General features: G+C 37.8%; 1 protein-coding gene and 1 pseudogene across 1 annotated transcript in view; both read left to right on the forward strand.

Moving 5' to 3' along the window:
- Nucleotides 1-315, forward strand: part of LOC107706139 (exostosin-1c pseudogene) — a 10575-nt pseudogene extending 10260 nt beyond the window's left edge.
- The window catches only part of LOC107706241 (exostosin-1c), a 45309-nt gene continuing 17475 nt past the window's right edge, over nucleotides 50-27883 (forward strand). The window contains exon 1 of the mRNA XM_016509890.1: nucleotides 50-1300. Coding sequence (XP_016365376.1) covers nucleotides 363-1300 — 938 coding nt within the window. The 5' untranslated portion in view covers nucleotides 50-362. The remainder of the gene's footprint in view (nucleotides 1301-27883) is intronic.

The following is a 27883-nucleotide window of genomic DNA, read 5'->3' on the forward strand; positions in this document are numbered from 1 at the left end:
AACAGAAGGCTGTGTACTGAAGTGTGTTGTTAATTTCTCTGCTAGGGTAACGCAGAGGGGATTCACTGAGCCATGCAGAGAGAAGGACTACCAAGAGAGAAGAAATTGCACTGCATCACTTCCAGTGGATGACAGCGGAGTTCACACGCACTTCTGTCGCATGGGCTTAACGTCCTGTGAACAGACAACTCGGAAGCAGTGAGACGGGAGAGAAAGAGCGCATCCGTGTCTCTGGTTTTCACTGATGGACAAGTGGACATTGGGGCTATGCTGGAGCTTCGGCCCCTGCTGTCCATCCCGTCTCCACCCTGCTGAAGCTCCCGGGACAGCCCTGGAGCACAGAGGGTGAGAGAGACGGCCTCATGCAGGCACGCAAGAAGTACGTGCTTCTGGGCCTGTGCATGTGCTGTTGGCTGTTGCTCTATTACTGGGGCGGCTTGCAGGAACGGCTCCTGGGTCTCATCACCCACAGGAGGGGGGAGGTGGCGCGGCCCTGGCCCAACTGGTTGGATCGGGACCTGCTCCCAGGTTACGCCGACCAGGCCGAGCTACAAAATGCTGGGGGTCCGGGTGACTCGCCAAGGCAGCGCCGGCAGTCGTGGGCCGGAATCTACAAGGACAGTCGCTGCAGGATGGACACCTGCTTTGACTTCGCCCGATGTCAAGGGCAGAGTGGCTTTCGGGTCTACATCTATCCGCCGGAGAAGGGCGAACGGGTGTCTGAGAGTTACCGCAAGATCCTCACCTCGGTCGCGGAGTCGCGGTATTTCACGTCGGACCCTCGAGAGGCATGTTTGTTCGTGCTGGGAATCGACACGCTGGACAGGGACCAGCTTTCGACGCAGTTTGTGCCCAACATGGACGAGCGAATTCGAGGTTACCCGCTCTGGAATGACGGGCGGAACCATGTCATCTTCAACCTTTATTCCGGAACCTGGCCCAACTACACCGAGGACTTGGGTTTTAACGTGGGCCAGGCAATCCTGGCCAAAGCAAGCCTGAATACGGAACACTTCCGACCGGGCTTTGACATTTCCATCCCTTTGTTCTCTAAAGAACACCCTCAGAAGGGTGGAGAGAGGGGCTGGTTAGTTCGCAACACCGTCCCGCCAAGACGGAAGTACTTGTTGATGTTTAAAGGTAAACGTTACTTGACGGGCATCGGCTCAGACACTCGCAACGCTTTGCATCACATCCACAATGGCAAGGACATCGTCTCACTAACGACGTGCCGCCACGGCAAGGACTGGGAGAAGCACAAAGACGCGCGGTGTGACTATGATAACCAGGAGTATGAGAGGTAAGTCATGTAAATGAGCCAAAGGGGAGTTTCTGTACTTAATAGCTTGAGGTTTTAAGAGGAATGATGGCCGTTATGAGATCAGTTTCGGTTTCAGTGACTCAATGGAGTTCGTCAGTGACACCCTGGGCTATGAACTCAGGTTCCTCTGTGTTAAATACAAGAAGCAGCTATCGGTTACCGCGGGGTGTGGGTTACTTATGTAATACACGGCAAAGTGTCAATAGTGAATAACGCTGAAAATGTATCAAGTGTTCTCTTGAGGATGACATATACGGGGTATTGTACGTCATAAATGTGTTTAAAGAGATTTTGACTTGCTGATGTTAGTGTAACTATTCGTTTTCAACATTGCGTATTCAAGAAACATGAGCAGAATGAATGCGACAAGTGATCCTTCGCTAAGCCCCGCCTCCCTTGGTTCCTGTTGCTTACTCAGACAAGCTTTACAGAACATCAAATATGAATGAATGAACGAAGATTCCCATGATTGTCAGTAAAATGTGCTCATAAAGTGGTATTCTTACATGGACTGGAATGAAGTGTGACACTAAAAATATTTTTTCTGTTTTTTTTTTTATTATGCACGTAACAATATTTATTTAAAGATAAAAAAAGAAAAAAAACTGCTTATATCCTCTCAAGGTACTTTTTTACCATTATATGGCAACTTTGTTTTATCATATTTTTATTTATATATTTTTATATATTATATAATATTATTTTTTATTTTAAAAAAATTTGAAATTTTATTTTTTGCATCTAAAACATGCAGTTCATAGACTCACATTAAAAGAACAAAAATAAGGCAGGATTAGTCAGTGGCATTTTAAGGCGGGGCTTAGCTAAAATTAATTTACAGGATTTTACTTACAATTTACATTGAAATTTGTTCTGCTCGCATTTAATCAGTGAGGCCCATTGTGTTTATATGAATGGAGTATACATTTATATTATAAAGTATATTTATGATGAATAGTACATTCCTATCTCAAGTTATTGTGCACAGCTGTTCTGTGAATCAAACCATAAAGCTTTAAGCATTTTTTGTGCTTTTCTAAATTGTTTTGTAACACATGCATGACCCAGCGGAATTAAACAGATTTGGGTGGAGAGATAGCCTACTGTAGAAGAAATATGGGAAATGAAGGGAGGAGAACTAATACAGGGCCACAAAACTACCACCGAGAATGTGTATCAAATCCACCGTGAGCCTTAAAGGAGCAGACAAGAAGAAACCGAAGAAATGGTCTCGAACAGTTGAACAGTGCTTCGGGCTTGTTTGCTTTTGGTTTGTGGTGGGGACAGAGCTCCACTCAGCACTGGATGAATGTGTTCATTTATTCCACAAGATAGGTTGGGGGGCTCTCCCACGCAGGAACAAACTTAGCCATACTTGTTAGCAGTACAGGTGTTAGGTGGTCCGGGATCCATGTGAGGAAGAAAAACATTCATGAAATACTTTATTTCTACTGGAATGAACATGGCGGCTTGCGTCGTGGAGGTCTAAGCAGGAAAAGTGTGTTTTTTTTACACTGGCAGAGATGATTGTGACTGCTGAGGAGTTGGTGGGCGGTATGACCAAAATCTTATATGGAGGTTTGAAAGTACAGTATATATTACGATAAAGGTCAATTTAGCAAGAAAATTTAACCCCAAAATGTTTTATATATTACATAACATGTAATATATTTTATATAATTCTGCCATTGGTACAGAAACAGCTTTAAAGGGATAGTTCACCCAAAAATGAAAATCTGTAATTAATTACTCACCCTCATGTCATTTCAAACCCTAAGACATTTGTTCAACTTCAGTACATAAATTAAGACTTATTAAGACGGCAACACAACTAAGGACATCGTTAAAATAGTCCATGTGACATCAGTGGTTCAACCATAATTTTATGAAGCTACAAGAATACTTTTTGTGTGCAAAGAAAAGAAAAATAACAACTTTATTCAAAAAGTCAGAAAGCTCTCGGATTTCATCAAAAATATCTTAATTTGTGTTCCGAAGATGAACGAAGGTCTTACTGGTTTGGACCGACATGAGGGTGAGTAATTAATGACAGAATTTTCATTTTTGGGTGAACTATCCCTTTAACATTGTGATATTTAGGAAATAACTAATATATAATAAGTAGGACTGCATGAGCCATGTTTAAAGCTAAAGTAAAAAATATGCTGAAATATGCCGAGTTGCACACCTGAGATCAGTTGAATTCTGTATTAATGTGGTAAACCGTGTCAACAAAATAACATAAAAAAAAAAAAAACACTGTAATGTTAGATATTCAATTCAAGACTGTTGCTATTTTAATATATTGTAAAATGTAATTTATTCCTGTGATGGCAAAGCTGAATTTTCAGCAGCCATTACTTGAGTGTTCAGTGTCACATGATCCTTCAGAAATCATTCTAATATGCTGATTTGCTGGTTAAGAAACATCTGTTAATATTATTATTAATGTTGAAAACAGCTGTGCTGCTGATTTTTGGGTAAGCCATAATAAATTTTTTCAGTATTTTCTGATGAATAGAAAGTTCTAGGTAACAGTATTTATTTGAAATAGAAATCTTTTTTTGATCAATTCACTGCATTCTTCACAAATCTCTTTCAAAATTAAAAAAATCTTACTGACCTCAAACTTTTAAACACTAGTGTATACTGTATAATTATATACTGTATAGCCTATATATAAACGATATAGCTAATGGTTGAGACATTTCTACTCTTCATACCGCCCAGCCCTCTGTGGAGTTTTGAGGGTGTCGGACCCAAAATGTATAAACTTGAGGGAAAATGTGAAGGCAAGCGGCGACACAGCGAATTGGGTCTCTCTCTTATTTCACTGCTCTGGTACCACAAGGAAGCTAAGGTGCCAAACTCAGAAATAGAACTTAGGAGGTTCTCTCGGGTTAATGATCACCAGCATCTGCTACTTCCACAGATTAACCTGAAGGCACACCGAGCACCCTACTGAACCCTTGCCCAGGGTGGAGAGATAGGGATGCAGCCGGGGATGCTTCAGGAATGAGAGAGGAACTTGCTGCAACCAAATGGCCTACATTCATTCACTTTTCAGGGCTCTTTAAAAAAGGGGGGTGGGGGGTTGAGGGGGGACTTGCATTGTACTGGGAATGTAAATGAGAAGGAGTGAGAGAGCTTGTGGGAAGAAAAATAGGGCAAGCTGTTTCGGGACAGTTTTGGGACACACACACACAGACGGAGGATTATACTGCAATACTGATTATACTCTCTTCAGTACCACCGTAGACTTCTGGGAAAGCATTAGAATGCGGTTGGATGTGTGTGTCTGAGAGTGTAATAGTAAAATGCGGTACCTTTCTTGATAGCTAACAAGGTCTCCATGACTACACTCCTACCATGTGCAAGACATTTGTACAGAAGAGGTCATTATTCTCGATTCTCAAGGAGAAAAGAAGAATAATGCGCTGCCTTTTTACATCTGCCATTGAAAATAAAACACAACTACAGGAAAACACACTCTCCAGGCGTAAAAATACTATTTTTAGTGAATTATCGCCTTGGAAGTGAATGTAAATGATCACAACTGCGCTTAATGAACTTAATAAGGACCTTAACGACGGGCCTCTCATTCGTTCCGTGACCTTGTATGTGTGTATTTGCGTACAATCGTTGGCAGGATGCAATAAGAAATGCTACACCCCACTGTAATTAGGGGGATGTGAAATTGTACCCCTAGAGAGAGTGTGGTTTGTGTGGCTCGTGCACAAGCCAGCACAAACTAGGTTTATTTAGAACAAATAAAGAGAGAGGGAGAGGGCCGTCCATCTTCCTTTCTTGTCTTTTGTGCGCTCTTTTGATTTTTTTCCAAGTTCTCTCATTTTCTCTTACCGGGATTCTAACCCCTCCACCACCCCATCCCCCTCCTTACCTCACCATTCACCAATCCCTTGTCCCTCTTTCCCCATCTATCCAGGCCAAGTGTTTTACATACACATGCATTTGCTTATTGGCATGCAGACTGAGGCATGATAATTTGCTCTTCATGCATGGACACTTTTTTCAGTCCAAAATGCACCTCAGACACATAAACGTCACATGCACACTTATCAGTGCGTGAAACATGTTCACTCTTTTGTTTTCATGACCAGGATAAAATCATGAAAGGTAAAGGCCATGACCTACATTTCCCAAGATTCAGTGTAGGCTAATCCTAGAACCTGATCAAACTTATTGCATCAAGCCACTCAACTTTAAGATATATAACTTATATATATGCATAAGAATCTAAATGCAACTAAAATACTATACAATACTATATTATGCTATATATTCATACTTTTATTTATATATATATATATATAGAGAGAGAGAGAGAGCATAATATATGTAGCATAATATAGTATAGTATTTAAACTATATTACTATACTTTATATATATAAAGTGTGCATGGTGTGCAGGCAGCCAAAGTTCTTCAAAGTGTAAGACATCCTGCCACATTTATTATATTATTTTAGAACCTGGCAAAATGTAGAGTTTACAAGCGGTCAAAATGTCGCATTTAACTGCATGCTAGACAACGGACTCATTCATTACACCACAGAAGAATGCTGATTCCCGAAAGACCCATTACCAATATGAGACATATCAGTCACATACGTAAAAATGTATATTGTATATAGAGGAAAATGCCATTAGGTTTACAGCGTTTAAGGGGTGAAATAGAATATTATTTATATGCCTTCTGAAACAAATCAATCAGCTTCGACTCTCGAGCTTTCTTTTCCTCTAGGGCAAATGCTCTCCATGTTAAATGGTGTGTATGAATAGTAGCTCATAATTTAGGGCTCTAATCGGTGCTTTATCTCGCTTTGCAGAGGTGGATTTGAGAGAATCCATCTGTATCACATCTGTTATTGTCTGTCTCCGCTGGAGCTGAAAGCTTTTGAGGAAGCATGAGTCTAAAACTCCAGGAGACTGATGTAAAGAAGCATCCCGTACCCTACCCTGTTTCTCCACTTCCTATTATTTAAGGCATGAAATGCCCTGGTTTCCTGTGGTTTACCTCCGATTGTACAAATATACACAGAACACGTTTCTACAATCACTCTGAACATAATCAGACTAGTTTTGAGAGTCCGTATTATGTAGCCCCTGGTGGAATGCAGCTTCCATTGATTTTTCAGGGACACAGGGAGACATTGTGAAGTGTGAAGACATTAGATTACTTTAGAATGGGAAAGCAATCATCCCTTTTGCTTACCATAAAAAAGCATGTGACCTTCAGAAGTTTTTTATTGACATATATATATATACAGTATATAGATGATCCCATATCCTAAAGTGTTGTGGATGAGTTTTTTTTTTTTTTCAGTCAACAGCGATTGTGGCTTATGCTGCTTTAAAGTACCATAATATGTGGAAGCCCCTTTCCACCACTAAATTAAAAAAAATTTAATTGTGACTTTTTATCTCAGAACTTTTTTCTCATAATTGCATTATATAGACTCGCAATTGTGAGTTTTTAAGTCAGAATTGCGGGATATAAAGTTAGAATTACAAGATATAAACTCGCAATTCTGACATTTTTCACAGAATTGTGTTTCTATCTCGCAATTCTGACTTTTTTCTCATAATTGCATGATATAAACACGCAGTTGTGAGTTATAAAGTCAGAATTGCGAGGTATAAAGTCAGAATTGTGGAATATAAAATTAGAATTGCAGGATATAAACTCGCAATTGCGAGAAATAAAGTCAGAATTACGAATTTATTTTAGTTTATATCCTGCAATATCCTGAGTTGCGTGTTTCTATCTTGCAATTGCAAGTTTATATCTCGTTTTTTTCTCAGAATTGTGAGGTATAAACTTGCAACTGCAAGTTACAGATTCAAATTCTGAAGGGGAAAAATACTGATATTTTCTCAGAATTGCACGTTTGTATCTTGCAATTCTGACTTTATACCTCGCAATTGTGAGTTTATATCATGCAATTCTGAGAGAAGTCAGAATTGCAAGATGTAAACTCGCAATTGCAAGAAAAAAAGTCAGAACTGTGAGACAAAAAGACACAATTACCTTTTTTTATTCAGTGGTGGAAACAGGCTTCCATAATAATTGGCTGATATTATATAGGAATGCCCAATATTTTGAGTGTAGATTTAGCTGCCAAGACTATATATTATGAAATTATTATGAAACATGATACTGAATATTTTGTATATCAATTTGAATATTTAGTCATATTCATTGCAGTTCCAATATAGACCTCTGCCTTTGATATTTTGACTATTGAGATGAATATTTTTTAAAGAAGATCATTTACAATCATTCATTTATTGGGAAATAGCTAAAGCTTTGGTAACATCCTCATTAAGGTAAATGTTGCAGCAAAGGAACTTCAGTATGTGTTTAATGGAAATTAGTTTGAATGTTTGCCTCGGAATAAAATCCTTGACCTTTTAACCACTTAGATGAATATCTGTTAAAACAGATTGTTTACATTCATTAATTTATGTGGAAATAGCAAAGTGAGCTCCACACTGACCTTTAGCTTGACTCCTCACTAAGCCTAGGTACACTTGTTGTAGCTAAGGGCATATGAAGGATATGGACACAGCCGGTCATTTGCAGAAGTCCAAGCACACCTGAGCCCAGGCCATCACTAAAATTAGATGCAGCCAAAACCCTGCTTTCTATATCTGAGCACCATAGCTTCTGGCTAGATAAACTGTCAGTGCACAGACAGGCTCAGAGTGTTAAACACAGGCACCGTGACGTGCCCTAGATAAGCCTGTCAGCCAGGCAAATGAGGAATGTATTCAGCTTTATGAATTAATCATTTGAGAATTCGTTGAACTTTTACTTGACAAAGGCCTCAATGGCAGCGTTCCCTCTCCGCTCATGTCCCCGTTGCGTCTCCGCTCACCTGACGCGGTTAGATAGCGGCGCTATCACAACAGCTTAATGATTAAGTATCTCTGCGAGGTCTAGACGCCAAGTGTGCGGTGTATCCATGGAAACAGTGGTCTAAACCCATATATACCAGATTTAAATCTGCATTTTTGAATAATCCTGGGGAATGGACCGGATTACTTCATTTTAAGTACTGCATAGAAATTTCAACATCAGCCTACCTGTAAAACTCACTATGATTAGAAAATCAAAATGTGTATGTATAACAATCCATTAGTAAGTGTGTACTTTAATAACATTTAATAAACATTTAGTGCTTATATTTCTACAAATATAAAATACAAATTAGGAATGGAAATATGGTAAAATGTATTAAAGGGAGCTGAGAGCACTGCACTCTTATTATTGAAATTGAAAATCAGCCAGAATAAGTCATTTTTCTAAATTAGTATACTTATTAAATGTTGTTGTTATTTGTATTATTGTTAATAATAATTTATGATTATATTACATTTCCATATTATTATTTATATTTAAGAATTTTTTTATTATTACATAGTTTAATACATTTCCACATTATTAGTATTATTATTAGCAATTCTGTGAAAACGTTTTCTTAACTACAAAATGATTATAAGAAAGAACATTTAATGATAATAATAATGATATTTCTAAAAATATTTTAAAATATCAGTTGTTAACAATAAAAAAATTATGATCCAGTGTTTACATTTTAAAACATAACCCCTACTGACATAACAAAACATGATAAGTGATAAAAGTGATAACATTCCTTTCAGGACTATTAGGCCTATTGTTAGTGGTCCAGTTTTTTTTTTTTTTTCTTCATTCAACATTTAAAGTGTTTGGATGTGCAGTGAATATTATGTATGCATGTTGTCCAGTTTAAAACCATGTTTTCATTTGGATAATCTGGTTTACTCTAATTTACAGGCAGTCTTTAATGATTCAGTATTACACGTGGATGAATGCTGAAGTAACATTGTGCGCCGTGTAGCTTGAACAAGCGGCGTCTTTGTGTTGTAACTCATTGGTTCATGGCCCAATCCAAACACATAATTCCCTCTCCCACTGCATGCTGTTGTTTGCCTAATTTCCATAAACGTTGATCCCTGGCAATCTCTATTGTCTCCCCTTTGTTTTCTCTTCTCATAAGCAAGCCCTCATTGTTCATTGGCTGCCAGCCCCTGCTCTCCCTGTAACTGACCGCGATCGGACATGCATCCTGTACATGTGGATGTTTTGATATTTTGGGACCACCACTACACACCCTGTCTTTTCTCAGTGTGTCCCCGCATAGCCCAGTGAGCATGCTGTCCTCTCCATCCCCAGCTGTCTCTATCCCATCATCCCCCTCTGGCTACAGTGCCCGGCACACGCCTAGAGTTGGGAATGCAGAAACCAGAGCCTCCCTCTCTCTCTTACATCCCTGCTTTCTTTAACCATCTCACATTCTCATTTTCTGGGTATGGATAACGGTTGACCTGTGCTCACAGGTTTCCACACCCCCATCATAAGCTCTGGTACAAACCTAGCTGCGTATTGCTTACTTTGGAAGCTGCCTTGTAAAGCAGCATCCGAACTGAAATGGAAGCTCATAAGTGAGGATTAACATAGGAAACAGTGTTGCATAGCACATACAAAATGCTCTGCAGGGGAGACTCAACTTGATTTCAATAGAGTTTCAGCGATATCTATCTATCTATCTATCTATCTATCTGTCTGTCTGTCTGTCTGTCTGTCTGTCTGTCCACTCGTCCATCTGTCTGTCCGTCCGTCCGTCCGTCCGTCCATCCATCCATCCATCTATCCGTCTGTCTGTCTGTCTGTCTGTCTGTCTGTCTGTCTGTCCGTCCGTCCGTCCGTCCATCCATTCATCCATCTATCGTCCATCTGTCTATCTATCCATCTATCTGTCCGTCCGTCCGTCCGTCTGTCTGTCTGTCTGTCAACTCATCCATCTGTCTGTCTATCTGTCTGTCCATCCATCCATCTATCGTCCATCTATCTATCTATCTATCTATCTATCCGTCTGTCCGTCCGTCTGTCTGTCCGTCCGTCTGTCTGTCTGTCAACTCGTCCATCTATCTGTCTGTCCATCCATCCATCCATTCATCCATCTATCGTCCATCTGTCATTCTATCTATCTATCTATCTATCTATCTATCTATCTATCCTTCTTTTTGTCTGTCTCTGACCATCTGTCTATCCATCCATTTGCCTGTCTGTCCATCCATCTTACTTACCTATCTATAGCCCTAATAAATTATATTTCAACTTCACAAATAAATGTGCAGCATTTTGTCCAAGCAATAATAAAAGGACACATTTAATTTATAAGTCTTAAATCTAATTTTGTTAAAAAAAAATTATAATAATCGTGAATCGAATCGAATCGTGAAATCAAAATCGTGAATCGAATCGAATCGTGAGTTGAGTGAATCGTTACATCCCTAGTAGCTAGATAAACCAAAATATTAAATTCACACTATGCAGTATGTAGACTTTTGGCATAAAAAATAACCTTTTTTTCTAGGATTTGTAATTTTATTATACAGACAACAATCATTGACCATACTGAAGACAACCCCGTTTTAGTCACACCTCCAAACAGCTCTCTAGTGTGCTGGGCGGCATTGAGCGGATTTCTTCAATGCCAGTGAATTACTGCGTGCTAAGTCAACCTGAAACTTCCGCTCTAGCTCCTTATAATGAGGTGTCAAACCCCCCCTCACCCCTGAAATTTCCACTAGCGTGGCCAGTAACTACACATGTGCGTTTATTTACTGTTTACACTCACACATGAGCCTTTGATAAGCATTTGTTTGAAGCTTCATATTTCTATATCATTTTTGTCATTCGAGTGCCCTACTCAAACGGCCTTGTGTACAGTAGCTAGTGACCCTTGAAAAGACAAGTGCCCTTTACGCTTCAAATCAGCTTCACGCTATTCCAAACAAGCTCTCAGACTCATAAACAAGCCCTGCTGTGGGTCATTTTTCACAGAAGTGCTTCGCTGCTTTTTTTTGCTCCCCTGCCTTCCTTCTTGGAATATATAATTGAAGGCTGTTGAAGTGGAGTGTGCAACTCTTGGTTTATCCACGAACGTCACCACGCTAATGCACAAACTGATGCCCGCATCAGTCTGCTTTCAATTAATTGGACATTCTACTTAACAAGGCAGCCTGGCACACGGCGGCTGGAGTAGCACGGATAAGCGTGAATGATGTGGGTAATGGTGCATCGCACACACGCACACGGAAAACACTGAGGAAGAGAGTCGCTACACTAGAGGTGGTGATTGACAGTGCCAAGCTGTGAATGTCTGGCTCCCTGCCAGTTGTTTCTCATTTATGGGCGCACTCGCCCACCCACCCTCCTGCCGGTCTGTTCGCCGTGACTAGATTCACTTGCATCAGTATGGAAAGAAACTGAAGTCTCATTCACTCTAGAATGTTCTAACAGGGCTCATTCATACAGTAATGCATCGATCCAGTGTGAGGTGGCTTAGTGCTTTCGTTTGAGCCTAATTGCTTTTAGAAGACGTATCGGAAGCCAAAGTGGCGTCAGTGCGAGACAAACTGTCTGTTGACTGAAAAGCTGAACTAAACAACTGTCTCTGCTCTTAAATATAGCAAGGTTTTCAAGCTGTGCTTTTTCACATCTAACAGTCTGGGCTCCCTAAGGGGAAAACCCAGGGACACATTCTGGACCGTAAGGCTGGGTGGATTGTTTTGAGATGTACATGCATGAATAGTTCAATGTCGTCCAGGGGAATGGGCCATCTGACGGGTGAATATATCAACCCTGAATTTTCCATTATATAGAACACAACTAGGCTTTTGCAACGGCCAGCGTGGGCAAAAACAAGAGCAGTGTTTACAGCCTGAATGATGGGTGACATTTCCAAATGCTACATGCAAATAGACTCGCCGCTGACCTTCTCGTACTCTACTTTTGGACCGTTTGCCCAACGGCTGGCCGAACTCTTTCTAATTGACTCCGGGACCGCCACGGCCAATCAATCACAAATCAAGTTTATTGATTGGCTGTCAGCCCTGGTGAGGACAAGCATGCTGATTTTCTCAAATAAGACAGATGCTAGAGTCTGAGCATCACATTTGGGCGCTAACTATGATCACGATAACTAAACAGCATATTTAATTATAGGAAATTGTTATAAAGTAATTGTTTGGACAAAAGCAATTAAAGGGATAGTTCACCCAAAAATGAAAAATCTCTCATTAATTACTCACCTTCATGTCGTTCCAAACCTGTAAGACCTTCGTTCATCTGCAGAATGCAAATTAAGATATTTTTGATGAAATCCGAGAGCTTTCTGACCTTCCATATACAGCAATGCAACTACAATGTTTAAGGCCCTGAAAGGTAGTAAGGACATCATTAAAATATGGAAATTGTTATAAAGTAATTGTTTGGACAAAAACAATTAAAGGGATAGTTCACCCAAAAATGAAAAATCTCTCATTAATTACTCACCTTCATGTCGTTCCAAACCTGTAAGACCTTCGTTCATCTGCACACCCCTAAGACCTTCGTTCATCTTCAGAATGCAAATTAAGATATTTTTGATGAAATCCGAGAGCTTTCTGACCTTCCATATACAGCAATGCAACTACAATGTTTAAGGCCCTGAAAGGTAGTAAGGACATCATTAAAATAGTCCATGTGACATCAGTGGTTCAACCGTAATTTTATGAAGCTACGCGAATACTTTGTGTGCAAAGAAAACAAAAATAATTACTTTATTCAACAATTCATCTCTTCTGTGTCAGTCTCCACCGCACGTTCACGAGAGTACCACAACACATGCGTGTGGTGCTGCTGACACAGGAACCGGCGTTGGTGAGCCGACATGAGGGTGAGTAATTAATGACAGAATTTTTCTTTTTCTTTAAAATAGTCTTCAAAATATCTTCTTTTATGTATCACAGACAAAAGTAAAGTAAGTAATAAAGGTCTGGAACATGAGGGTGATTAAATGATGACAAAATTATCATTTTTGGGTGAATCTCATACTGCAATACAACATTCATACTGCGAAATGTTAAACTAGTTAAAAACTAGTTAACCTAATTAATCCATTAAAAAGTTCTAGTAAAATCAGCATTGTGATCATTAAGGATAGAGACCCAAGATTTCTGTAAATTTCTCATCAGCCAGAGCTGCTGGGCTTAACGTTCCATTTACAGAGTTTCACGTCTGAATCTTTGTCAAGGAAAATTTGGCTCCCCTTGAACTGACCGGAGGGCTTGGATCAGTATGGCAGGCGTTATGTCATGTTTCCCTTCATGGTGCTAAAACAGTTGTCTGAACTATACCGCAGTATGCAACTTGTCGCTATGTGACATACGCTTATTATGAACTGTAAAACAGGATTATTTTGCACCCATATGGCACGCAGATGTTAAATAGATGCTAGTGTCTTTGTGAATATTATGCCATAATCATGATCACAAGTGAGAAACTGATGCAAATTGACACCGCTCTGCCTTGCTCCCTCTCCGCTCATTTCCCTCTGATTCACTTATTTCTCTGTCTTGTAGCTCATTTTCTTCTTCTCTCTCTGTGTGTGTGTGTAGGTTTGTAAGTAAGCTGAGATAGCAACTCACTCATCTGCAACTTCAATTACGTGTCAACAAACAGCCAGCTAACACTCATGTGCTCCAGTGAGCTTTTAGTCACTCCCCGCCAGCTCGCTTGCACACACACACACACACACACACACATTGATTTTTTTTCTACCGTTACCACGCATTATTTATGAAACCTTTTTAAAAAAAATTATTTTAAACCAAATTTTTAACATGGCCTCAAATAGGAGCTCAGAAATCCATAACTAACTTGAAAAAGATCTGCTTTGGCTTTCTGCTGGTTGGTTTGAAGTGTGAAAAAAAGCATTTTTGAAAGATGAAGTGTGTAATTTTTCCAGTGTTAAAATAACTTGTCTAGTTTAACATGCAGAGACAATTAAAAGTGAAATATCAACTTCTAACCTTCTTCCGTTTCTAATTCTGTAATCATTCTGATGGATTCAGTGAGTTTATTTGCCAGATTCCAATGTTTTGTTTTGTTTTTCAAATTCTTAGTTGTTTCTTTCTGAACTAATCATTAAAAAAGCTTTTTATAAGAGTCATAATTTTGTGTCTTGCACTATATTAGTTGTGCTCAATGTTTTTGGTTCAAAAAGGATCTGTTTAAAAATTATTAAAACTACACTGGCTGCACTGTATGTGTTTGATTCACTAAAAAGGACCAGTTACAAGAATTGTTTGTGTATCGGACTACACTTGTTGTGTTGTATGTTACTGATGTAGTTTTCTTTCTATTATTTTATGGCACACTGAATTTTGATCACATTATATTCAGTTCAGACTGCAAATCCAGATAAAATATATGACTTCATTTTGCCCTGTGGTTGTAGACTCTGCAGTAAAAGATCGATGTTGGGATTTTAAAGTTTGATATCAAGATCGATTAACCGTACAAGCTTTATTTTTACCCAACCCTAATAAGCACCAATGAAATTATGAACATTTTGATTGAACAAGCTTTTGTAGACACTGTGGTGTTTGCACAGAAAAAAAAATTAATGTGGTTTGCTTGTTTGTTTATGTGCTCATGTATGTGTGTTTTCTCGCCTCAACATACCCTGAACTGCACTGACTCAACACATTTGGCGTTGACAGACACAGGCAGTGTTGTGATGTCATGTTGACATATGTCTCCTTGTGTGGGTAGTAGGAGTATCCTTATGGACAGAAAACACTGCCAGACTGCATGTCTCTGGAAAGAATAGTAGGCAAGGAAAGAGACTTGATATGCGTGTTGCAGGTTGGCAATTTACAGCATAGATGTGATGCAGACTGTGCCAGGAGATGCTTTCCGATAAGCAGACAGCATTTTAAGTGCTATAGAGGACTATAGTTGAAAGCATATATGTATTGGAAAGGAATTAGAGTTTATTTCACTATACAGAGAGATAGAGAGAGTGAGAGAGAGCAACTTTGCCTCATATTTACGATGTGAAATCATAATTTTTGCACGAGTGAAAGACAAAGTGTGGCAAGCAGCGGAGGTGAGCATCGATCACCGTCACAAACAGCAAGTGACGGAGACTAACTGCAGCCATCACACCTTCTCTCTGTGTGTGTGTGTGTGTGTGTGTGTCTCATACTGTGACAGCACCGTATCAGAGCTGGACAGATGTGAGTTCTGTAACCATAGTGATAATGAGAAAGAGAAGGTCTGTGTTAATTGCTACTAGCGAGGCTCCTCTTCCATCTGTCATGTTATACACAAACACATACACTTTCACACTTGTACATATTTGGCAGTGTTGGTGCATTCTGAATGATGCTTGGTTGTGAATGAAATTTATCTGTTTTCGATTCCCCGTCTTTATATTGAACAAACAGAATGAAGCTGCTTCACTGTTAACATATTGTTCATACTATTTATAACTGATGCCACAGACTCACAAATATGATGCTCTGCATTTGATGATCCTCTTTCCTAAAATTTAGAGGCATCTATATATTTGAATCTACGTTTTCAAGATGTATTTTTGAAAGAAATTAATACTTTTATTCAGCAAGGACACATTAAATTGATCAAAAGTGACTTTATGATGTAAACATATTTCTGTCAAATAAATGCTTTCTATACATCAAAGAATGCTGAAAAATAAAATGTATCATAGATTCCAAGCAGCGCAGCTGTTTTTAATATTGATCATGAGAAATGTTTTTTAAACACCAAATCAGTATATTAGAATGATTTCTGAAGGATCGTGTTACACTGAAGACTGGAGTAATGGCTGCTGAATATTCAGCCTTGCGTGAATAAATTACATTTTAAAATATATTAAAATAGAAAAGTTATTTTAAATTGCAATAATATTTCACAATATTACTGTTTTTCTGTGTTTTGATCAAATAAATGCAGCATTAAATGGTAAATGTAATGAGACATTCAAAAATTTGTAAAATATTGTCCTGAAAAATATTTTTTTAAATAAAATTTCGCTAACACTTTAATTAAAGCCTTTATGTATAATGCATTGTAAAGGGTTAATAAAGGGTATAATGCATTTTAATTATTCATAATGTGCCTTGTAATACATTATATCTTGTCGTAAATAATTATAACCAAATTTAAAATGCATAATGTAACAATAAACTGATAAGTGTTATAATGTATTAACTGTGGTTACAATTATTAATGATATTGTACAATGCATTATAAGGGGCACTACAAGGCATACTTAATGCATTAAAACAACTTTTATAATGCATTATACATAAAGGCTTTAAGTAAAGTGTTACCAAAATTTCTATTACGTGAAAAAACATTAGATAATGGCTTTCAATAAAATAAAGTGATCTGTTCATCTCATGAGTTCTGCAGGTTTTCACTGTATGAATCTAAAATATGAATAACAACAAAAAAATAACAATACATTTAGCTAGATGTTAAAGCAAACAGTACACTTCAACCGCAAAGTCTATAAGGGTGCTATTTGGTCCAGAGCCGGAGACGTTACAGAAACTGTACAGCACTCTGGGATGCACTGTGATCTCCATTACCACTGAGAACTAGTCATCATCAGCCTCTCCGATGACCCCAGACTCTCTGCTGGACAGGAGGTAAGCAGGTTCAGGCCGCTGGTTCTGGAACTCCGAGAGGCTGGATAAACAATATCCTCCTGCTCCTCTCCATTAGAGTCCAGCCAGAAGGTCAGACTCACAGTCTGCATCATATATAATGAAAGGGACTGTTTTTGTGTGTGTGTACAAACACGCAGCCAATATCTGTTGACGGATGGCGGTCACGATTAGATCACACTGCGTTCTTTCTCCATGCTGATAAATGACGTCAAACGTGCGCACACGCACACACATACTTATCCTTGTCCTGACCTCTAATAGAGTTATTTATCTGTTCAATATGTTTACACAGGTGTCACACACTTGATCTACCTCTCTGCATGCTCAGGCAACACACACATGCACAGCAGCCCACCAGACAGCTGTGGCAAGTACAGTCGTGAGGAACGAATCACCATTAGCCTGTAGGAGAGATTTCCACAAGCACGATCCAAAGTCTACAGGAGCACAGAGGTGTCACGTGACCAAAGAAATGAGCGTATCCTGCCGGGCTGAACTATATTGGTCATTTTTGGAGCTGCAGGGGTCAGTGTGATTACTCGAGCGGCAACTCAATAATCCGCTGAGAAATGAATGGGAGTCTTATTGAGGATAGCATACATATTTCATAGGCTTAATCATATGCTAGTCGCCAGTTAACACTCTTTTGCAGGAGCAGCTTCGTCCCTGGAAAAAACTTCATTTGGCAAATGTTGTTGGTGAAATCGTGAGTGTAAATGTGAGGATGCCGGTAAAGGGGTAGCATTGCGACAACGGCGTCATGTGATGATTAAGGCACACAGGTTGTAGATGTGTCAGGACTATAAAACATAGCGGTAATGTGAATTACCTGTCAGCCGTTTTTACGTGATAGATTCTCCTACATGTTCATCTGTTCAAAACAGGATATTTAATCTCTCTGCAGCTCTCTTTCTCTCTCTCTCTCTCCTTATCCCCCTCTTATTCTTGTCAACCGTGAACAGATGAAACGTATTTATCCTTCAACCACACATCATCTCTTCCTCTCCCCACATCTCCGTCTCTCTGATTCTCAATTTATGGTTTATACCTAAAATAAAATAATATTTTAAGCATAAATCATAATTTATTAAAATTGTATATAAAATCTCCCTTTTTGACTGTATATAAAAATGTAATTCATGTAGAAATGTCCTACTCCTCTTATTCTTGTCAACCGTGAACAGATGAAAAAATTTATCCTTCAACCACACATCATCTCTTCCTCTCCCCACATCTCCTCCGTCTCTCTGATTCTCAATTTATGGTTTATACCTAAAATAAAATAATATTTTAAGCATAAATCATAATTTATTAAAATTTTATATAAAATCTCCCTTTTTGACTGTATATAAAAATGTAATTCATGTAGAAATGTCCTACTTTCGTCATATTCTGGAAGTTTTTTTTAATGTTTTTTTGTTTTGTTTGTTTTTTTGAAAAAAATATTTTGGATGTAATATTTTTCTTCGTCCTTCATATTGGTGAAAAAAAAATTTTTTAATGTGATATTTTTCTTTATATGTATGTATATATACATGTTTGTATATACATACATATAAAGAATATACTGTATATATATATATATATATACACACATATATATATATATATATACACGATACATACATATATATAGTTTCTATTTTGTACCCTATATTAATAGACCTTAGTGCCTTAAACTCTATAAGGGTAGAATGCACACTGCATTAAGTAGGATTTCCAAACATTGTCACCACATGCCATAAAGAGAGACGTCATAATTCAAGACAAAACACAAGCAGACTGAGATGGATAAACAAGACATCAAGAGGGAGGTTTGATTTTTCCTTCTGTTCTACCTCCACCTGTGTATGGGAGTGGAGCTCTGATGTTAGCGCAGCTGCTAAAGTTCAAAACACTATTTGTTTAAGCTCAAAAACAGTTAAATGAGTATTTTAAGTGTTTGAAAGAATAAAAGCAGGATTAACTGGCATATTATCAGGGAATAAAGTGAATCCCGCACTGATGTAATGAGAGAAAACGTGTTTATTTTGCATTGCACGCTGCAAGGTTTTAAAGGGTGAGTGGTTTTTAACGGAGTGCATGGCTCAGGCGGCCCAAAGCTGAGGGATGAAAGGAACAGTTTGTCTAGCTTTATTATTTGCCGTTCTTTTAATGGCGAAAGGACACACATACACACTATATGAACAATTACAATAGACATATGCTCATAGTCTCTCTCTGTACACACAGCAGACACACTCTCTAAACACACTCCCACAGCCATACAAACACAAACACAGAGGAACATAAATCTCAAGCGCATATTCAGCCCCTCAGAAAACAGATTTAAGAATCAACATCAATATAGTTGTGAAAAAAAGAGAAATATAGAAGAAGAGGGAGCTAGAGACAGATAGACGGTCATTGATGTGTAAATTTGCAATAAATAATTCAACAGCGCACCAGGAAGAACTGAGATGTTCTCAAACTCCTCTCTCTGTCTGTTTATTTTCTCCCAAATGTTCCTCTTTTTCGTCCCTCTGTGTCTCTGTCTTCATTTCACTTTCCTTTGCATCTATTATTTTTAGAGATTTGACAGACACTTTTATCTAATGAAACACGTTTTAAAAAATCATTTTCTTAGTATTTCTTGAAAGTATTATTTTGGTCTTGTTGGCGAGTAAAAATATTGAAACATCCTTAAAACAAAATAAATGTACTAAATGTAAGTAAATGTACCAAAATGGCATAAGATATTAAGGTGTGTTTATGGTTTATGCCTTTAAAAAAGCCTACATTTTAATTTATTTTTTATTTTTTTCATTTATTTTAAGAATAACCCATAAATACTTGTTTCTATTTTATTATATTATATGCTTCACCAGTTAAAAGAGGAATGTACAGAATCCATGCATGCATTGGCATCAAAGCTCTCTGTACCTTGTGATCTAAATATTGTAGCTTAATTATTCAGTTTGTTTGAGCTCATCATAATGTACGTACAGTTATATAAGCACACACCATGTGTGTTTGTCTGCTGACAATTTTAACTTGGGAAAAAAAAGATATTTAGCTCAGAAATATGTCACTATGTATCATTTTAATTATGGTGTGTTTACATTCCATACTGTAGGTTTATATCAAGAATGTGTGTGTGTGTGTGTGTAATAGGATCAGGTGGAAGAGGGTTGTATCAGTTCAGCTTACAGAGCTTAAGATCTTCATTCAAATCCCATCGTAATTGAGAGAGAGAGAGAGAAAGAGAGATGACCAATGGAAAAGCTTAGCAGAGAGAAACACTGGACTTCATACTGAGACACATTTTGGGAAGCATCAGGTCCAGATCCAGGACAAATAGCAGAACAGTGCTAGACTGAGCCCTGTAGTTTCCTATAAGCAGGGCTAAAACACTGAATTTCATACAAACGCATAATCATGTGTACATCAGGGAGGAGAACAATGTTGCCAGGTCTGTGCGACAAAGACAGCTCTATCACCAATCAAAACTAGGCCAAAGCAGCCCAATACCAAGGCCAAAAAAAACTAATAAACACAGATTCACTTTTATGCCATTTCAAATTTCCTTTTATTTGTGGACCTACTGTATAATGTAAGCAGCAGCATTACAATTTAAAATGTTTTTTTTTTAAACATTACATTCACAACCATTGAAAAAAATATCAAGCCTGACAAAGCCAGAATTGTCACTGAAAGACATACTTTATTATTTACAAAGTACGACTGAGGCATGCTGTAGGGATTGCTTGGGTTATATGTGACCCTGGAGCACAAAACCAGTCTCAAGTCGCTGGGGTATATTTGTTGCAATAGCCAAAAATACATTGTATGGGTCAAAATGATTGATTTTTCTTTTATGCCAAAAATCATTTGGATATTAAGTAAAGATCATGTTTTATGAAGATATTTTGTAAATTTCCTACTGTAAATATATCAAAACTTAATTTTTATTAAGTTTTGATATATTGATATATATATTTTTGCGATTTTCTCAATATTTTGATTTTTTTGCACCCTCAGATTCCAGATTTTCAAATAGTTGTATCTCGGCCAAATATTGTCCTATCCTAACAAACCATACATCAATGGAAAGCTTATTTATTCATCTTTCAGATTATGTATAAACCTCAATTTCGAAAAATTGACCCTTATGACTGGTTTTGTGGTCCAGGGTCACATATAAATACATAAATATATAATTTTACTTCATATATAGGCATATTTTACTTGTAAATTCACTGTAATATTAACCACACTTGGTCTGTCAGTTTTTATCAAAAATAGAGTACATTATAAATGGTTTGACTTTCAGAACTTTCACTGGTTGATGGTTAGTCAAGTTTTCTTATATTCACATTTAATTTGTGCAAGATGTAAAACCCTCAAACAGCAGGATCAAACCATAGACCTGGCAAACCAGTAAAAGCAGTAACGGTAAAAGGTTTGTTATAACAATAGAGTGCTGCAGGAATTAGTCCTAAAACCAGAAAACAAGATAGCATTTGCTCTTTCGGTTCCATCATCCTGAAGTCAATGGTTTAATTTAAACAGGTTTTAGTATGCCTTAAATACGTTCTGCGGTTAAAACAACCTTTTTTTCACATTTTTTTTCCCCCCAAGCATTTTTACGTTTCATTCTACAGCATGAAATAATCAGAAAAACCTAGCTTTTCAAATCTTGGCTACTACAGAGGTTGTGGGAGGACATTAAACGTCAGGACATGGCCGGTAAAAAAAAAAAAAAGAAAGAGGACGTATGGTCACCCTACATTGAAAAAAGGTGCAGATAATGTAGTTACAGCATTTTCCAACACAAACAAACCATGACCTCTTTGTTATGACATGCCACAACCGTCACTATTTCTCAAGAAGTGTTTCCCAGTTTCGACACCAAGCCGGTTTTGAAGCTTAAAGTTAATAATAGCCTGTGTGAACACAGGGAGCTCTGCGTTGTGAACGTTAGCCTGTGTCCATGTAATATTATTGCACTCTTTTGTTTCAGCATAGCAAAAGAATCCAGTTTTCCATTATATGATCCCATTAAAACACACATACACAGTAAATAGTTTTGGTGTAAATGTGTGCTGAAGGCTGATAACAGATGAAGGTGTTAGCGGCGGGAGCTAATGTGACTGCTCTCAGTGTCACCGCATTGCTGCATGACTCATAAAGCAGGCGGGGTGAAAGGTGTGTGTTCACAGCGGGCTCTGGGACACCAGCCAAAGTTGTCTGGAGTGTGTGACAGAAAGTGACACAATGAAAAAGAGAGAGGCTTATCATACTGTTGTGTAGTAAAAAAAGAACCTCAGATCAGATTAAAACATCAGCCTGGACACGTAACCTCACACACAAACCGCAACATCCAGGGTTTACCGCGGCACAAACTGAGAGAAAAACGGGATCTGGAAGGAGTAGGAATTGAAGAACCACAACAGAGAGAGAGAATGAATGTGTGTATGTTTGTGTGTCACAGATGGCATCCAGTTTCTGTTATAATAAGATGAGGTTTGGACTGGTCCTCCGTTTTTCTCTCCCACACTCTCTCCTCCTTCTTGCTTTCATCCATTTACCCGTCTCTTTTTCTGCAAGAGGATCATTTAAGCTTTTATTTCACTCAGGGGTGATTCTAGGATTGTAGCCATATGGGGCTGAGCCTAAAGAAATCGAAATCACTTGATATGCAATGTTGTACTGTAGCAATACAAACGGCAAATGTTTCTTAGTAAATGTGCATCATCGTCTTGCATTTTAATCTGTAATTTCACTTTTTATTCGCGTGTCACATGGCATTCCATGATCCCCTAGAGAACAGTGGCATTCAAGGCTCATTTTTATATTTCATGGTCTTGTATCAGTGTGAAGGGATTTATTTTGTGATAATGGTTTTGTGATTATGTTATTACTGTAGATAGAAAACAGAACATAAGCACAGCTATGTAGGTTTATACAGTGTTGCTATGGGCAACAGTTAATACTTAGAAATATTTGACCACTAAATGATGCAACTGACCAATCAGAATCAAGTATTACAGGGTGCTGTAAAAGCCAGAATACTTTATATAATTCATTAAAATTCATTTCATTTTATAACATTTGGGAAGGGAAGATTCAGTGTGCAATATACTAATTTTCTCTCTCATTCTCTCTCGCTCTGCTCTGTCTTTCTCTCGTTCTATCTGTTTTAATGTTTAATGTGCTTTATTGATATTCCAAATGATTGTACATTTGTATTGCCAAAGCATTTCCAGCTCAGTCGTGTCCCAAGAAAATGGTTCAAAACAAACAATGTAAAACAAAACAATAGAATAAAATTATGGAAAATAGTGACAGACAAATAAAAATATATTTTATATATACATAATATGATATACTGTATATATATATATAATGCTGGGTTAAAAACAACCCAATTTGGGTTATTTGGCAACACAGCGCTGGGTAAATATTGGACAGAAGACATGCTGGGTTATTTTGACCCAGCTGGTTGGGTTAAACGTTTTTATCCACCATGCTGGGTTGTTTTATTTAAGTCATCTATTGTTTAAAAATTATTATATTGCTGGCTTAAAATGGGCTGGAAATGAAAAATCACACACAGAATTACTGTTCACACACAGCTGCTGTTCGCCGGGGGAACTGTGAACTTCAGACCGCGGCCTCGCGTATAACTCGTAGCTGAAAGATGCCGCGACTGACTCCAAAACCTGCCCATACACAAACAGTACTAAGATTAAAGAACATATTTTAACATCAAATTAAATTACACTCAGTATTATAACGATTAAAATCCATTTATTTTATGCAAGGCAAAAGGCGTTTCCAGCGCGAAACAACAGCTGCTGACGCAGCTGACTGACATGATCTCGTCCTTATGTTGCGTTGCGTAAAATAATATAATTTACACCACATTAAAAAGACTTTATAAATGAAATAAAATGTATACAAACCTTTATTTCCCGGAAAGAGTGCACCAAATCGGCAGCGGCGGCGCTGAGAACCCTTCTCTCCTGTAGGACACAAAAAGCCCGTGCTCTGACTGTAACTCAGCAGCTGGGTTGTTTCGTAGGAGACAGGCTCAACTCAGCGGTTGGGTAGAAAAAAATAACTCAGCGTTAAAAATGACCCAGCAACTTAGTTACAGAAAAACTACCCAGCACCTGGGTAAACATATGAAAAATAACCCAATAAAATGACTCAACAAGTTGAACCCAGCATTTGGGTTAAAAAAAATAACCTAGAACTTTTTAGAGTGTGTAAATATATATATATATATATATATATATTAGAACACTAGTATTTTCATCAGCTAAAAAATGGTTTTAAGTCAGTTATTTCTATCTTTTGCTGTAGTGTGTCAGTAGGAAATATCGTCAGGTTGTGTGGTGAGCATCAGTGGGCAGCCATATTCAAGTTTTTATTAGGTTCATGTCCAGGCTCTGACTGGGACACTGGGATTCTGCTTGGGATTCTGAGTTGTAGCCACTCTGTCATCGTCTGGGTTGTGTGTTTAGGGTCATTGTCCTGTTGGATAGTGAACCTTTAGCTCAATCTGAGGTTCTGAGTGTTCTGGACCAGAGTTGGGTAGATTACTTAGAAATTGTAGTCCGTTTCTGATTCCAAATTACATGGCAAAAATTGTAGTTTAGTAATATAATCGGACTAATTTTTTATTACTTTTAGATTACTTTTGACCTAACTTGTTTATCATATTGATTTAAATAACATAATCTTGTATCATGTTAATATAATAAAACAGAGAAAGAAAATATATTCCTTTTGTTGTTATTATCAACATGAAGTGCATTAAACATTACCATAAATCAAAGTTTTCCAAACTGGGGTTTCTGATTTTAATTGAATTAATAATAATAATAATAATAATAATAATCTAATAATTTATTGCTATTGTGTGAATAATATGTAGGGTGACCATACGGGCCATTTTTACGGGACGCACCCTTGCCAGGATTTCTATATTGCCTAAAATATTCAGGTTTTGGCTGTTAGCACTGAGCAGATCGATCGTTGTATGACATTATTTCACGAGAGCTATCGAGAGCAGAGCAGACAGCTCCTTATGCTTTCAAATTGCTCTCGCGGTACTTTGGTGTCATACAACGATCAGTGCGCAGCTTCAAGTCGAACGAACAAACACGTGCGCACGTATTTGCATCACTTTGATCATTCTCACCTTCTCACACGTGACGCGCCACGATTGGTTGATTATGTACAATACCTGCATGTTATTGGTCAAACTACTTTGGATGTTTTAGGCCATATAAAAATCATGGCCAGGATGTGTCCCATATAAATGGCACATATGGCCACCCTAATAATATGTAATCAAAGAATTAAAACAATGTAATCAAAAAATAAACAAAAAATTATCTGTAGTCTGATTACAAGTATTTTAAAATACAATATAATCCCATTACAAGTACTTAATTTTTGGAATCTGATTACATAATCCAGATTACATGTAATCAGTTACAACCCAGCACTGTATATATGTATCTGTCTATCTATCTATCTATCTATATACACACACACATACATTTTTTGTTGCAGAAATTTCAGGTAAACTGAATACCATCTTAACCAACTTAAATCAGCTGAGATCAGCACACCCCTTTTTAAGTTGTTTATGTTGTAAAGAAAAGTAAAAATTCTATTAACAACTGAATAAAAACAAGCAATAGCAATAGAGGTTGGTTAGAGAAAGAGACAGAAGGCAGATCACTCGCTGTCCCTCATACTGTGGCAATCACTGTGCTCCTAACTCTCTCTCTCTCTCTCAGTAAGATGACGTAAAATGAGTAACATTTGGTTCACAATGTTTCACAATACATTTTGTCTGACTCCAGGGCTGGAAATAGCCTTTGGAGACACACCCTTGTTCCCTATACATTTCTGTTGTGGGTATATGTGACGTTATTTTGGTCTGCCATGTAATGACGCTTTAGCCTAGAGTCGTATAATGCAGCCTGAAAAGAATGTTACAGTGAACTGGTCTGCTGTTTAATTTTACTGATCTTAATTTCATGTTACGTGATGTGAAAATAACAGCTCTTGTCAGAATAATAGCTTGTTGATATTTAAATGTCCTACAAGTGTTCTTGGACTTATTACATGTACATTAGTGTAAATTTAAATGTAGATCTAAAATGTCCCTCAACCATCTCTCTCTCTCTCTGTCTGTCCAACAGAATATTTTAATTGAATGGTTTTGCGCTGAACTGCATTGTATGCCGATACATACGCACGGCCAGTACAAACCAGATTAAATATCTAATCCTGCAGACAGCAAGAGAAGGACAGAGGGTTTTTGTGTGTGTGTAAGAGAGAGAGAGGGAGATAGAGGAAGTGAGAGAGTGATTTACACATGACCTTTGTCCCTCTGCAACGGATGAGAGATGAAGATCAGCAGTCCACTGGTGGCTGTCTGTCAAAGACGACAGGACACACCCCATATCTGTGTGTGTGTGTGTGTTTGTGTGAGAGAGTGTGAGTGTGTGTGAGTGTGAGTGTGTGTGTGTGTGTGTGTGTGTGTGTGTGAGAGAGAGAGAGAGCTTCAATCTGTCCAGTCTCTGCATCAGTGCTTTACAAGCCTCAATATCTGCACCACAGAAACAGAGCCTAAGGCAAGGTGTATTGAGTCTGTCCTTTACATCAACTGGTTTTGATTCAGGACCCATATTTTATATTGGACATCAAGTGGTGACCTAATACAGTAACTAACCACCATTTTTCATATATTCAGGGTCATATTTTCCTTTACCTTGCAAAATGCAATTGCTTTTTGAGAATAATAGGGATGTTACACAACCTGTCTATGTTACTGTCTGCCTGATTTGACTCGCTTCTGCCAAGTGACAGATAAATTTGCAGTAAAAGACTTAGATATCAAGCTATGGGAAGCTTTTTCTTCTCCCTTTTAGAATTTTTAATTTTAAAAATGTGACTTTATCAGAACAGACTGTGCTTCTTTATGCACAAACTATAGTTATGTTATATATATATAATATTAACATTTAATAAATAAATACCATTTATTTGATCAATAATACAGTAAAAACATTAATATTATGATATATTACAATTTAAAATAATTGCTTTCTATTTTATTTTTAAAAATATAATTTATTTGGTACTCAAGAAACATTTATTATTAACAGTGATGAAAATAGTTTTGCTGCTTTATGTTTATGTGGATATTGTAATACATTGTTTTCATGATATATTGAGAAATATAAAGTAAAAAAAACAGCAGTTATGTAAAATATAAATCTTGTATATGCACAAACTATATATATATATATATATATACAGGTGCATCTCAATAAATTAGAATGTCGTGGAAAAGTTCATTTATTTCAGTAATTCAACTCAAATTGTGAAACTCGTGTATTAAATAAATTCAATGCACACAGACTGAAGTAGTTTAAGTCTTTGGTTCTTTTAATTGTGATGATTTTGGTTCACATTTAACAAAAACCCACCAATCTCAATAAATTAGAATACTTCATAAGACCAAAAAAAAAAAAAATTTTTGTGAGTTGTTGGCCTTCTGGAAAGTATGTTCATTTACTGTACATGTACTCAATACTTGGTAGGGGCTCCTTTTGCTTTAATTACTGCCTCAATTCGGCGTGGCATGGAGGTGATCAGTTTGTGGCACTGCTGAGGTGGTATGGAAGCCCAGGTTTCTTTGACAGTGGCCTTCAGCTCATCTGCATTTTTTGGTCTCTTGTGTCTCATTTTCATACAGTCTAGGAGGCCATGGTGGAACAGGGAGCTCGGGGAGCCATGGCGGAACAGGGAGCTCGGGGAGCCATGGCGGGACAGGCAGCTCGGGGAGCCATGGCGGATCAGACAGTTCAGAAGGCCACGGCGGAGCAGGGAACACAGAAGGCCATGGCGGATCAGACAGTTCAGGAGGCCATGGCGGAGCAGACAGTTCAGAA

The sequence above is a fragment of the Sinocyclocheilus rhinocerous genome, unplaced genomic scaffold (genome assembly GCF_001515625.1).
Source record: "Sinocyclocheilus rhinocerous isolate Xijiao unplaced genomic scaffold, SAMN03320098_v1.1 scaffold53, whole genome shotgun sequence".
In the NCBI taxonomy this organism is placed as follows: domain Eukaryota; kingdom Metazoa; phylum Chordata; class Actinopteri; order Cypriniformes; family Cyprinidae; genus Sinocyclocheilus; species Sinocyclocheilus rhinocerous.